We start from the raw sequence: 14685 nt of genomic DNA, 5'->3' as shown, positions 1-14685 counted from the left end.
GTACTTATGTATGATGGCTAACAGATGTAAATCATTCAGCTGTGGCTAGAAAAACAAAATCTCCGAGCAATAAAAAATACTCGGAGGACCCCTGAGTGTGCTCGAGAAATCTCGAGTAACGAGTATATTCGCTATTCACTACTCAGGACAAATTGGATAACAACTTTCGGGGTCCAGTTTCTCCTTTTACCCTTGGGAAAATAAAAAAATTGTTGTTGAAAGATCATTTTTGTGACTAAAAAGTTAAATGTTAATTTTTTCTTTCCATGTTGCTTTCGCTGCTGTGAAACACCTGAAGCGTTAATAAACTTCTTGAATGTGTTTTTGAGCACCTTGAGGGGTGCAGTTTATAGAATGGTGTCACTTTTGGGTATTTTCAGCCATATAGACCCCTCAAACTGACTTCAAATGTGAGGTGTTCCCTAAAAAAAAATGGTTTTGTAAATTTTGCTGTAAAAATGAGAAATCGCTGGTCAAATTTTAACCCTTATAACATCCTCGCAAAAAAAAATGTTGTTTCCAAAATTGTGCTTATGTAAAGTAGACATGTGGGAAATGTTATTTATTAACTATTTTGTGTCACATAACTCTCTAGGTTTAACAGAATAAAAATTCAAAATTTGAAAATTGCGAAATTTTCATCATTTTTGCCAAATTTCCAATTTATTTTCACAAATAAACGCGAAAATTATCAACCTAAATTTACCACTAACGTGAAGCACAATATGTCACTAAAAAACAATCTCAGAATCGCTAGGATCCGTTGAAGTGTTCCTGAGTTTAATACCTCATAAATGAACACTGGGTAGAATTGCAAAAAATGGCCAGGTCATTAAAGGGCACCTGTCACCCCGAAAATCGCGGGTGAGGTAAGCCCACCGGCATCAGGGGCTTATCTACAGCATTCTGTAATGCTGTAGATAAGCCCCCGATGTTACCTGAAACAGGAGAAAAAGACGTTAGATTATACTCACCCAGGGGCGGTCCCGCTGCTGGTCAGGTCGGATGGGCGTCTCCGGTCCGCTCTGGCGCCTCCTATCTTCTTTCCATGACGTCCTCTTCTGATCTTCAGCCACGGCTCCGGCGCAGGCGTACTTTGCTCTGCCCTGTTGAGGGCAGACAAAGTACTGCAGTGCGCAGGCGCCGGGCCTCTGACCTTTCCGGCGCCTGCGCACTGCAGTACTATCCTCTGCCCTCAACAGGGCAGAGCAAAGTACGTCTGCGCCGGAGCCGTGGCTGAAGATCAGAAGAGGACGTCATGGAAAGAAGATGGGAGGCGCCAGAGCGGACTGGAGACGCCAATCCGACCTCACCAGCAGCGGGACCGCCCCTGGGTGAGTATAATCTAACGTCTTTTTCAGGTAACATCGGGGGCTTATCTACAGCATTACACAATGCTGTTGATAAGCCCCTGATGCCGGTGGGCTTACCTCACCCGCGAATTTCGGGGTGACAGGTTCCCTTTAAGGTCAAAATAGGCTGGGTCATTAAGGGGTTAAGGGGTTAAAGGAACCTGTCACCCCCCATCCCTCCCCCCCAGGCGTTTGTAACGAAAAGAGCCACCTTGTGCAGCACTGCATTCTGACAAGGTGGCTCTTTTAGTTCTTGGTGCTATAACTGCAGAAATAATAGATTCTCCAATTTGTCCAAAATACCTTGAAATAGTCCTGGGGACAGGTCTCTCCCCCCCCCAATGCAGACGCAGCACCGCTGTCACTCATGCCCTCTTGGCGCCGCCTCCTCAGTGTTGTTTTCAACTGTCCCGGCGCCTGTTCTGTTATCTTATGCTTTGGGAATGTGCAGTTAGCGTTGCCCGTCTTCTGACATCATTTGATGTCTTGCTGACTGCGCCTGTGCGGCCGCGCTGCCCGTGATCCTGCCCCACAGTGTCTTCTGATTTATTAACACTGCAGGGCAGGATCTCGGGCAGCACGGCCACACAGGTGCAGTCGGTATTTACTACACCTTTTACATGGCGCAGAGGTCAGTTCCTATATTGGGAAATGATTTGAAATGCCCCAAGTTAGATATTCCAGATGTGACACCAATTGGAAGTGTCTCCACAATTTCAAACAGTCTTCAGTCAATTCTGAAGAACGTGTTTTTAGGGAGAGTATGACAAGAGAACAGTCTGGAACTGAGGCTCAAACACACGGGCCCCATGCGGCCCACAGCCACCGTAGGCTTCTTGATGATCGCGGCCCAGTCTAACTAACTAATGTCAGCGCTGTTCTTGGACACACATTCAACTGAAATGTATTGCCACGCAGACAAGCTCTCCACACAGCAATACCAATGTCGGCCAGTCAGGCCAGCAGCTGACAGGCTTGTTGACTCTGTGGCTTATGACATCACTGCCATGTGCAAGCAAGTCGATGTCAGCTGATAGCGCTTTATTTCTGTTGGATGTACGTCACAACGTCGGCGTGCCCCTGGACCAGGCTGCAATTGTCAAGGGGTCTACAGTGCCTGTGGACCGCATTACTACGAGAAGGGGACCAGCATGAGGCGTTACTACAAGAAGGGGACCAGGATGGGGCGTTACTACAAGAAGGGGACCAGGTTGGGGGGGCATTACTACAAAAAGGGGACCAGGATGGGGGGGCGTTACTTCAAAAAATAAAATACAAAATTATCATAAAGTATATAGAAAAATGTCAATGTCCTGGAATGAATGCAGTCCCTCAAATAAAAAAAAAATTTCTATGTGCAGTCCATAGACCCAGCCAAGTTTGAGGCCCCCTGCTCTAGAAACACCATATTTATAAGAAAAACTATTTTTTGCCAGCAAAAGATTAGTTTTTCTTATTGCCTGTCTTGTGGATGTTACCAGTAATGGGCTGCATACAGCTCTTTAGCTAACCCTTTATAGCACTGTAACTGGTGTCCGTATATACGGTCATTGTAATATTCATCTTTTTATTTTCTGAAGCCAGGATTTTATTTATATTTTTCATTATGTATATTTAAACGTGTTCAGGGTAATCCCCGATTTTGTTACTTGTATTAACATACCAAGTTGGGCAGTCACTTGACGGTCATTACATTTATTTTAACAACATATACTTATGCCCTTTAGGTAGTGTTTGCTATCGAGTACATTTTATTTATCAGGATTTCTAGCGTCCCCTTTTTGAGGCATTTCTTCTTTTGGGTTTCACTGATTTTATTGCTCTCAATAAAGATTAATGTTTTTAATTTAAAAGGATTATTATGGTTAAGTACTGATTTGTTTAGACATTGTGATAATTTACGTATATATATTATGCACACAAAAGTAGGGAAAATAAGTAAGTACCGTATACTATCTTCGACCTGATTGTGCAGGTGTTGGGGTCCCCGGACATAGATCTGTTTGCCAACAGGGGGAACAGGAAGGCGCAGCAGTTTTGTTCTTTAACCCCTTTACCCCCAAGGGTGGTTTGCACGTTAATGACCAGGCCAATTTTTACAATTCTGACCACTGTCCCTTTATGAGGTTATAACTCCGAAACGCTTCAACGGATCCTGGTGATTCTGACATTGTTTTCTCGTGACATATTGTACTTCATGATAGTGGTAAAATTTCTTTGATAGTACCTGCGTTTATTTGTGAAAAAAACGGAAATTTGGCGAAAATTTTGAAAATTTCGCAATTTTCAAACTTTGAATTTTTATGCAATTAAATCACAGAGATATGTCACACAAAATACTTAATAAGTAACATTTCCCACATGTCTCCTTTACATCAGCATAATTTTGGAACCAATTTTTTTTTTTGTTAGGGAGTTATAAGGGTTAAAAGTTGACCAGCAATTTCTCATTTTTACAACACCATTTTTTTTTAGGGACCACGTCTCATTTGAAGTCATTTTGAGGGGTCTATATGATAGAAAATGCCCAAGTGTGACACCATTCTAAAAACTGCACCCCTCAAGGTGCTCAAAACCACATTCAAGAAGTTTATTAACCCTTCAGGTGTTTAATAGGAATTTTTGGAATGTTTAAATAAAAATGAACATTTAACTTTTTTTACACAAAAAATTTACTTCAGCTCCAATTTGTTTTATTTTACCAAGGGTAACAGGAGAAATTGGACCCAAAAAGTTGTTGTCCAATTTGTCCTGAGTACGCTGATACCCCATATGTGGCAGTAAACCCCTGTTTGGGCACACAGGAGAGCTCGGAAGGGAAGGAGCACTGTTTTAGTTTTTCAACGCAGAATTGGCTGGAATTGAGATCGGACGCCATGTCGTGTTTGGAGAGCCCCTGATGTGCCGAAACAGTGGAAACCCCCCAATTATAACTGAAACCCTAATCTAAACACACCCCTAACCCTAATTCCAACGGTAACCCTAACCACACCTCTAACCCTGACACACCCCTAACCCTAATCCCAACCCTATTCCTAACTGTAAATGTAATCTAAACCCTAACCCTAACTTTAGCCCCAACCCTAACTGTAGCCCCAACCCTAACCCTAGCCCTAACCCTAGCCCTAACCCTAGCCCTAACCCTAGCCCTAACCCTAACCCTAGCCCTAGCCCTAGCCCTAATGGGAAAATGGAAATAAATACATTTTTTTTTATTTTTCCCTAACTAAGGGGGTGATGAAGGGGGGTTTGATTTACTTTTATAGCGAGTTTTTTAGCGGATTTTTATGATTGGCAGCCGTCACACACTGAAAGACCCTTTTTATTGCAAAAAATATTTTTTGCAATACCACATTTTGAGAGCTATAATTTTTCCATATTTTGGTCCACAGAGTCATGTGAGGTCTTGTTTTTTGCGGGACGAGTTGACGTTTATATTGAAAACATTTTTGGGCACGTGACATTTTTTTATCGCTTTTTATTCCGATTTTTGTGAGGAAGAATGACCAAAAGCCAGCTATTCATGAATTTCTATTGGGGGAGGCGTTTATACCGTTCCGCGTTTGGTAAAATTGATAAATCAGTTTTATTCTTCGGGTCAGTACGATTACAGCGATACCTCATTTATATCATTTTTTTATGGTTTGGTGCTTTTATACGATAAAAACTATTTTACAGAAAAAATAATTATTTTTGCATCGCTTTATTCTCAGGACTATAACTTTTTTATTTTTTTGCTGATGATGCTGTATGGCGGCTCTTTTTTTGCGGGACAATATGACGCTTTCAGCGGTACCATGGTTATTTATATCTGTCCTTTTTATCGCGTGTTATTCCACTTTTTGTTCGGCGGTATGATAATAAAGCGTTGTTTTTTGCCTCGTTTTTTTTTTTTTTTTTCTTACGGTGTTTACTGAAGGGGTTAACTAGTGGGACAGTTTTATAGGTCGGGTCGTTACGGACGCGGCGATACTAAATATGTGTACTTTTATTGTTTTTTTTTTTTATTTAGATGAAGAAATGTATTTATGGGAATAATATTTTTTTTTTTTTTGCATTATTTTGGAATATTTTTTTTTATTTTTTTTTACACATTTGGAAAAAATTTTTTTTACTTTTTTACTTTGTCCCAGGGGGGGACATCACAGATCAGTGATCTGACAGTTTGCACAGCACTCTGTCAGATCACTGATCTGACATGCAGCGCTGCAGCCTTCACAGTGCCTGCTCTAAGCAGGCTCTGTGAAGCCACCTCCCTCCCTGCAGGACCCGGATCCGCGGCCATCTTGGATCCGGGGCTCGAGCAGGGAGGGAGGTGAGGAGACCCTCGCAGCAACGCGATCACATCGCGTTGCTGCGGGGGGCTCAGGGAAGCCCGCAGGGAGCCCCCTCCCTGCGCGGTGCTTCCCTGCACCGCCGGCACATCGCGATCATCTTTGATCGCGGTGTGCCAGGGGTTAATGTGGGGGGGGGGCGGTCCGTGACCGCTCCTGGCACATAGTGCCGGATGTCAGCTGCGATAAGCAGCTGACACCCGGCCGCGATCGGCCGCGCTCCCCCCGTGAGCGCGGCCGATCGGCTATGACGTACTATCCCGTCCAGGGTCAGATAAGCCCAGGGCACCTCGACGGGATAGTACGTCTAAGGTCACAGAGGGGTTAAACCCCCGAGAAGATCCATATGCTGTGGATGCCTTACTGATCCCATGGGACTTCAGGCTTGCATATGCCTTCCCCCTGATAGCCCTGATACCATTAGTTCTAAGGAAGATACGGGAAGACAGGGCATCTATAATTCTGATCCATTCTGGTCCAGAAGGCCATGGTTTCCCTGGCTAAGAAAGATGTCTGTCACGACCCATGGGTTCTCCTGGAGCTCCCAGATCTCCTCTCACAGGGTCCAAGCTTCCATCCACAAGTGTCCAGCCTACATCTGACGGCGTGGAGTTTGAGAGGGCACTGCTGAGGGAGAATGGATTTTCCCGGGGCTTGGTAGATACTTTATTAACCCCTTTCTGCCATTAGACGTACTATTCCGTCCATGTGGGGTGGGCCTTAATTCCCATGGACGGAATAGTACGTCATATGCGATCGGCAGCGCTCACGGGGGGCTTATCGCAGCTGACATCCGGCACTATGTGCCAGGAGCGGTCATGGACCGCCCCCGTCACACTGCGATCAAAGATGATCGTGATGTGGCGGCGGTACAGGGAAGCATCGCGCAGGGAGGGGGCTCCCTGCGGGCCTCCCTGAGCCCCCCGCAGCAACGCGATGTGATCGCGTTGCTGCGAGGGTCTTACCTCCCTCCCTGCCTGCTCCAGGCCTGGATCCAAGATGGCCGCAGATCCGGGTCCTGCAGGGAGGGAGGTGGCTTCACAGAGCCTTCTCAGAGCAGGCACTGTGAAGCCTGCAGCACTGTAAAGGTACCTTCACACTAAACGACGCTGCAGCGATCCAGACAACGACGGATCGCTGCAGCGTCGCTGTTTGGTCGCTGGAGAGCTGTCACACAGACCGCTCTCCAGCGACCAACGATGCCGGTAACCAGGGTAAACATCGGGTTACTAAGCGCAGGGCTGCGCTTAGTAACCCGATGTTTACCCTGGTTACCATCCTAAAAGTAAAAAAAGGAAACGCTTCATACTTACCTTCCGCTGTCTGTCCCCGGCGCTGTGCTTCTCTGTACTGGCTGTGAGCACAGCGGCCGGAAAGCAGAGCAGTGACGTCACCGCTCTGCTTTCCGGCCGCTGTGCTCACAGTGAGTGCAGGAAAGCACAGCGCCGGAGGTCAGACAGCGGAAGGTAAGTATGAAGCGTTTGTTTTTTTTACTTTTAGGATGGTAACCAGGGTAAACATCGGGTTACTAAGCGCGGCCCTGCGCTTAGTAACCCGATGTTTACCCTGGTTACCAGCGAAGACATCGCTGAATCGGTGTCACACACGCCGATTCAGCGATGTCAGCGGGAGAGCCAGCGACCAAATAAAGTTCTGGCCTTCTAGCCCCGACCAACGACATCACAGCAGGATTCTGATCGCTGCTGCCTGTCAAACTGAACGATATCGCTAGCGAGGACGCTGCAACGTCACGGATCGCTAGCGATATCGTTTAGTGTGAAGGTACCTTAAGTCAGATCAGTGATCTGACAGAGTGCTATGCAAACTGTCAGATAACCGATCTGTGATGTCCCCCCCGGGACAAAATAAAAAAGTTAAAAAAAAATTTTCCCAAATATGTAAAAAAAAAAAAAAAAAAAAAATTCCTAAATAATGAAAAAATATATATATATTATTCCCATAAATACATTTTGTTCATCTAAATAAAAAAAAAAAACAATAAAAGTGCACATATTTAGTATCGCCGCGTCCGTAACGACCCGACCTATAAAACTGGCCCACTAGTTAACCCCTTCAGTAAACACCGTAAGAAAAAAAAGAGGCAAAAAAACAACGCTTTATTATCTTACCGCCGAGCAAAAAGTGGAATAACACGCGATCAAAAAGACAGATATAAATAACCATGGTACCGCTAAAAACGTCATCTTGTCCCACAAAAAACGAGCCGCCATACAGCATCATCAGCAAAAAAAATAAAATAGTTGTAGTCCTCAGAATAAAGCGATGCAAAAATAATTTTTTCTGTAAAATAGTTTTTATCGTATAAAAGCGCCAAAACATAAAAAAAATGATATAAATGAGGTGTCGCTGTAATCGTACTGACCCGAAGAATAAAACTGCTTTATCCATTTTACCAAACGCGGAACGGTATAAACGCCTCCCCCAAAAGAAATTCATGAATAGCTGGTTTTTGGTCATTCTTCCTCACAAAAATCGGAATAAAAAGCGATCAAAAAATGTCACGTGCCCGAAAATGATACCAATAAAAACGTCAACTCGTCCCGCAAAAAACAAGGCCTCACATGACTCTGTGGACCCAAACATGGAAAAATTATAGCTCTCAAAATGTGGTAACGCAAAAAATATTTTTTGCAATAAAAAGCGTCTTTCAGTGTGTGACGGCTGCCAATCATAAAAATCCGCTAAAAAACTCGCTATAAAAGTAAATCAAACCCCCCTTCATCACCCCCTTAGTTAGGGAAAAATTAAAAAAATGTATTTATTTCCATTTTCCCATTAGGGCTAGGGTTAGGGTTGGGGCTACAGTTAGGGTTGGGGCTAAAGTTAGGGTTAGGGTTTAGATTACATTTACAGTTGGGAATAGGGTTGGGATTAGGGTTAGGGGTGTGTCAGGGTTAGAGGTGTGGTTAGGGTTACCATTGGAATTAGGGATAGGGGTGTGTTTGGATTAGGGTTTCAGTTATAATTGGGGGGGTTTTACTGTTTAGGCACATCAGGGGCTCTCCAAACACGACATGGCGTCCGATCTCAATTCCAGCCAATTCTGCGTTGAAAAAGTAAAACGGTGCTCTTTCCCCTCCGAGCTCTCCCGTGTGCCCAAACAGGGGTTTACCCCAACATATGGGGTATCAGCGTACTCAGGACAAATAGGACAACAACTTTTGGGGTCCAATTTCTCCTGTTACCCTTGGGAAAATACAAAACTGGGGGCTAAAAAATAATTTTTGTGGGAAAAAAAAAAGATTTTTTATTTTCACGGCTCTGCGTTATAAACTGTAGTGAAACACTTGGGGGTTCAAAGTTCTCACAACACATCTAGATGAGTTCCGTGGGGGGTCTAGTTTCCAATATGGGGTCACTTGTGGGGGTTTCTACTGTTTAGGTACATTAGGGGCTCTGCAAACGCAATGTGACGCCTGCAGACTATTCCATCTAAGTCTGCATTTCAAATGGCGCTCCTTCCCTTCCGAGCCCTCCCATGCGCCCAAACAGTGGTTCCCCCCCACTTATGGGATATCAGCGTACTCAGGACAAATTGGACAACAAATTTTGGGGTCCAATTTCTCCTGTTACCCTCGGGAAAATACAAAACTGGGGGCTAAAAAATAATTTTTGTGGGAAAAAATTTTTGTTTTATTTTTACGCCTCTGCATTATAAACTTCTTTGAAGCCCTTGGTGGGTCAAAGCGCTCAAAATACATCTAGATAAGTTCCTTAGGGGGTCTACTTTCCAAAATGGTGTCACTTGTGGGGGGTTTCAATGTTTAGGCACATCAGTGGCTCTCTAAACGCAACATGGCGTCCCATCTCAATTCCTGTCAATTTTGCATTGTAAAGTCAAACGGCGCTCCTTCCCTTCCGAGCTCTCCCATGCGCCCAAACCGTGGTTTACCCCCACATATGGGGTATCAGCGTACTCAGGACAAATTGTACAACAACTTTTGGGGTCCAATTTCTTCTCTTACCCTTGGGAAAATAAAAAATTGGGGGCGAAAAGATAATTTTTGTGAAAAAATGATTTTTTATTTTTACGGTTCTGCATTATAAACTTCTGTGAAGCACTTGGTGGGTCAAAGCGCTCACCACACCTCTAGATAAGTTCCTTAGGGGGTCTACTTTCCAAAATGGTGTGACTTGTGGGGGGTTTCAATGTTTAGGCACATCAGGGGCTCTCCAAACGCAACAATGTGTCCCATCTCGATTCTAGGCAATTTTGCATTGAAAAGTCAAATGGCGCTCCTTCGCTTCCGACCTCTGTCATGCGCCCAAACAGTGGTTTACCCCCACATATGGGGTATCGGTGTACTCAGGACAAATTGTACAACAACTTTTGGGGTCCATTTTCTCCTGTTACCCTTGGTAAAATAAAACAAATTGGAGCTGAAGTAAATTTTTTGTAAAAAAAAAAAAGTTAAATGTTCATTTTTATTTAAACATTCCAAAAATTCCTGTGAAGCACCAGAAGGGTTAATAAACTTCTTGAGTGTGGTTTTGAGCACCATGAGGGGTGCAGTTTTTAGAATGGTGTCACACTTGGGTATTTTTTATCATATAGACCCCTCAAAATGACTTCAAATGAGATGCGGTCCCTAAAAAAAAAATGGTGTTGTAAAAATGAGAAATTGCTGGTCAACTTTTAACCCTTATAACTCCCTAACAAAAAAAATTTTGGTTCCAAAATTGTGCTGATGTAAAGTAGACATGTGGGAAATGTTACTTATTAAGTATTGTGTGTGACACATCTCTGTGATTTAATTGCATAAAAATTCAAAGTTGGAAAATTGCGAAATTTTCATAATTTTCGCCAAATTTCCGTTTTTTTTTCACAAATAAATGCAGGTACTATCAAAGAATTTTTACCACGATCATGACGTACAATATGTCACGAGAAAACAATGTCAGAATCACTGGGATCCGTTGAAGCGTTCCAGAGTTATAACCTCATAAAGGGACAGTGGTCAGAATTGTAAAAATTGGCCCGATCCATAACGTGCAAACCACCCTTGGGGGTAAAGGGGTTAAAAAGTAGGAAAGCATCCACGACTTGGATTTATGCCAGAACCTGGAGAAAGTTCCTGTCAGTCTCAGGGGCGGAGATTGGGGAAAAACTCCTTATTTGTGTCCTTTCAAGGGGTTAGGAAAGGGCGTAGAGTTTTCTGTCCCTGAAGGGCAGATTCCCTCTCACGTGGTGCTGTCATGGTATCCGAAAAACAAGGCTACCAGTAAGTAGCTAAGCATTTCTCTTTAGCAGCGGGCACGGGAGTAGAGTAAGCTGCAGCCGCCGGCTCCTGCCTCCTGTGACCCGCTGCTGCTCTCCCACCTCCTCACCACAGCCAGACAGGTACATCCGGACTATGACGCACACCCCCCATTTTCCTCCTCATTTTTGGGGTAAAAAAGTGCGGCTTAGTCTGAAAAATATGGTATTATACACTTGTATATATTATATTCTATAATATGATATATATTCTCTCGTAGAATTAAATATTAATCTGTTCAGCTTCTCCTGCTCTGTGACATGCCCATTGATTGAACTGAATTTCTGTGGTAACAGGCCTTCCTAAAGCCTCCAAAATACTACAATGTTGACTATACAGGAGTTTATTTAATGGATTGCTGTAACTTTCCTTTTTTTTTTCTTCCTTGTAGTACCTGTGGTCACTTCAAATGGGAACGAGATGGCATGCTTAAGGTAGTTTTAAAACAGTGTTTCCTGTTTTTGAATTTTTTTGTTGGGGAGGGGGGGGGTTGGAGAAGGGGCTGGGGGAGTTTACATTTTTTAGTTAGTTTTTTTTTTTTTGTGGTGTTGAATTTTGTGAATCTGACTTGTATTATTAGGAGTAGGCCATGTTTCTCAGCAAATCTAAAGTAGGAACCCCGTTAGTCACAGAAACTGCCAGCAAGCACCCCTAAGACCCACTTTAGTGAATTTTGCTGAAAATTTGCCAACTGCAGTCATTGCAGTACATTGTCTGTTGTCTGTATTAGTAACTAATGGCACACTTTGATTCATGGGTAGTGAGGGATGGGTACCTTTCTCCACATGGAAAGCCACATCAATAAAAGCTGCTGGTGTAGAGATGTGAAGCCATGTCTCCAAGTTTTGGAAATAATAAGATATTTCTCTAAGATTTAGAAGATATGTGAAGAAAGTTCTTGGGCAGCACTCTGTTGACCTGGAAATTTGTTAATGTTTGTACGGATTTCAGATTACATTTATTTATGTTTTTCTAAACAGGAAAAAAGTGGACCAAAAATTGGAGGTGAAACACTACTGCCAAGAGGAGAGGAGCATGGCAAATTTCTTAATAGTCTTAAATAACAAAGTACACTCGAAGCTTATGTATCCAAACAAGCAAAAATCCTCCTTATTCCTCAGAGAACTGGACTACCAGAATGCTTGTCCTTCATCTCCTCATATGCATGGCTAAATCATTTCTGACTGTTTTCTGGACGTTTTTTTTTTTCATCTTTTTGGGAATAAAAGATCCCAAATTTTTTGGGATCGACTGCCTTTCAAAGCCATGTTCTAACATTAGCATAGATGCTGCTTTTTAATAGTTCAAACAAAATGGATGAAATTTCATGAAAACTAATACACACTGTGCATTTAAAGACTTTTTTTTAATGTAAAGATCCTGAAAAAAAATTGCCTGCGTTTGTGGCTAAAAAAAATACGTAAGCCAAATCTGCCTGAAGTATATACATCATATATAATGTATGTGTATATACAAAAGGAAAAGGGTGTCAAGAAATTCAAATGAATTCATCAAAGAGGAAAAAACTTGCAGGAATAAAAAACCGCCTTTTTGCACATGGCCTAAAACAACTTTTCGTAGTCTGAACTCCTCTTCTAGAATGTACAGGATTAAAGTACAAGAACAACATGCCTAATTGACAGTACTAGAAATATGACACTGATCCAACCCGGTATCTTAGAGAAATGTTTTATTTTAAGGGGCTTTTCCTCAGAATTGCAATCTGCGAAACCTTTTGGACACTTTAATCAGTCGCCATCTGATCAATGTGGTAAACCTCGGCGACCTCTGCTCTCGGCATGAATAAACCTGTTTGTAAATATTTATACATTATTCTTGAGTCACAATGTATTTACTGATCGTGTATTTTATACAGATTTTTAATGGATATAGTGGGGGCCTGTAACTGGACATTTATTTATGTAATAAATCATTTTAAGTATGGTGTTCACTTTAAGCTAAGGTCCCATGTAGCTTATTACCACTTTCTGCTAGAGACTGTTAACTTTTCACACTTGGAGCTGTCTTCTATTATAATTAAACGTGTGACCCCAGAGTGAAAAAAAAAAAGTACATTTTATTCTTTGCCAGGACAGCACCCCACATGAGACAGAGGGATCCGCCCATAGGAACAGGAAACCTACAGAATAAAAGGAGGCGGTCCCCTCTCCTCCTCAGTTTAGGTTTCCTGTTCCTATTGGAATCCGAGTTTACCTACAGATGAAGAGGATTCCTGGGCCATGCATCCGCCTCTGTGGTTCTGGGGGAACAGCAGGGGCTGCGGCACCAGAAGCAGCGGTGGGGGAGCCCCTGCTTGCATAACCCCCCCCCCCCCCCCCTCGTCTGGTCGGCGATCCATGGTCCGGGTCCAGAGGTGGTTCGCCCGGTTCCATGAGGGCACGCGCGCTGCAGCAGCCGGCTTTCAATCCTCCGGCTGCCGCATGGTATGGAGAGCGGTGCGTCTAACCCGGAAGTAGCCGGAGCACTTCCGGGTTGGTCTGGGGAGGCAGGAGAATCGGCGCCAAATTTAAAAAGCGGCGCCGCCGTCGGAGTGTGTGAGTATGGCTTCAGCGATCGACGATGCGCACCTGCCTGCAGCAAAGAGGGAAGCGCCAGAAGCAGCACGAAGAGTGGTGGTCGCCCTCCAGAAAAGCGATCCACTGCCAGACAGAATGTCAAAGACCATTTACCTAAAGCTCCGCCTCCAGAACCGGTACCTTTCAGCTTCACTGGGTGAGTTTTAAAAGATCCTCTTCCTATATGCTGATATGTTCCTCCTGTGTCCCTCTCCTTTTAGACTAAGAAACGGACACAAGTCCAAGCATGAAGAATGCGCCCTATGTACAAAACCTCTTCTGGATTCTTACACAAAAAGGTTATGCTTAGAGTGTATCACTCTAACCTTACATCAGGAAAATGTAATGACACCTGCAGATGTAAGAGCCATAATTCAGGAAGAGATGCAGGGTTTGGCGCACACAAGTAGCTCCAGTACCCGCCTACCAAGCAGGTCCCTGTCTCCAGTGGACTCCGATTCAGAGGATGTACATAGATCCTCGGATAATTCTAAATCCCAGTCAAGTTCATCTGAAAACGAAGGGGGTCTTTGTCTACCAAGTAGTAGTATAGATAACCTAGTAAAATGCATCCGAAGCACAATAGGGTGCCCAGACGAAAAAGGGAAAAAATCGGCACAGGACATCATGTTTGCGGGATTAGGACAGAAAAAATTAAGATCCTTCCCCGTAATATCCACTATAAAAAAACTTAATTTAGAAAGAATGGGATAAGCAGAATACACGGGGGTTCTTGCCGTCATCCTCTAAGAGACGCTATCCCTTTAGTGACGAAGAAATTAATTCCTGTTCGAAAGTGCCTACGGTTGATGCCGCAGTCGCTTCCACCTCTAAACAATCAGTCTTACCAGTAGAGGATTCGGGGGTCCTGACAGACCCTTTAGACCGTAAAGCAGAAGCCTTACTAAAAAGATCATGAGAAGCCAACACGGGGGCATTCAGGCCAGCTATTTCTAGTACATGCACCTCCAGGTCGCTGCTAGTTTGGATGGAACAGCTGGAGGAACAAATTAGAGGAAGAACTTCGAGAGAATCAATTCTACCAAAAATCCCTCTAATGAAAGAAGCGATAGCATTCCTTGCAGATGCATCGGCAGATTCGCTACGCTTAGCAGCCAGATCAGCCGGCCTAGTGAATACTGCC

General features: G+C 43.7%; 1 protein-coding gene across 2 annotated transcripts in view; it reads left to right on the top strand.

Annotated features, from left to right (window-relative positions):
* MCM10 (minichromosome maintenance 10 replication initiation factor) overlaps positions 1-12922 on the top strand; it is a 130945-nt gene extending 118023 nt beyond the window's left edge. The window contains exons 19-20 of one of the 2 annotated variants that reach the window (XM_069765199.1): positions 11357-11399; positions 11946-12922. In XM_069765199.1, the coding sequence (XP_069621300.1) occupies positions 11357-11399; positions 11946-12029 (127 nt within the window). In that variant the 3' untranslated portion in view covers positions 12030-12922. The remainder of the gene's footprint in view (positions 1-11356; positions 11400-11945) is intronic. The other variant, XM_069765200.1, reaches the window with a different exon arrangement.
* Positions 12923-14685: the final 1763 nt, after the last annotated feature.

Source organism: Ranitomeya imitator, chromosome 4, assembly GCF_032444005.1.
Source record: "Ranitomeya imitator isolate aRanImi1 chromosome 4, aRanImi1.pri, whole genome shotgun sequence".
In the NCBI taxonomy this organism is placed as follows: Eukaryota; Metazoa; Chordata; class Amphibia; order Anura; family Dendrobatidae; genus Ranitomeya; species Ranitomeya imitator.
The sequence above is the reverse complement of the archived record's forward strand: the minus strand, read 5'-3'. Positions and strand labels throughout refer to the sequence as shown.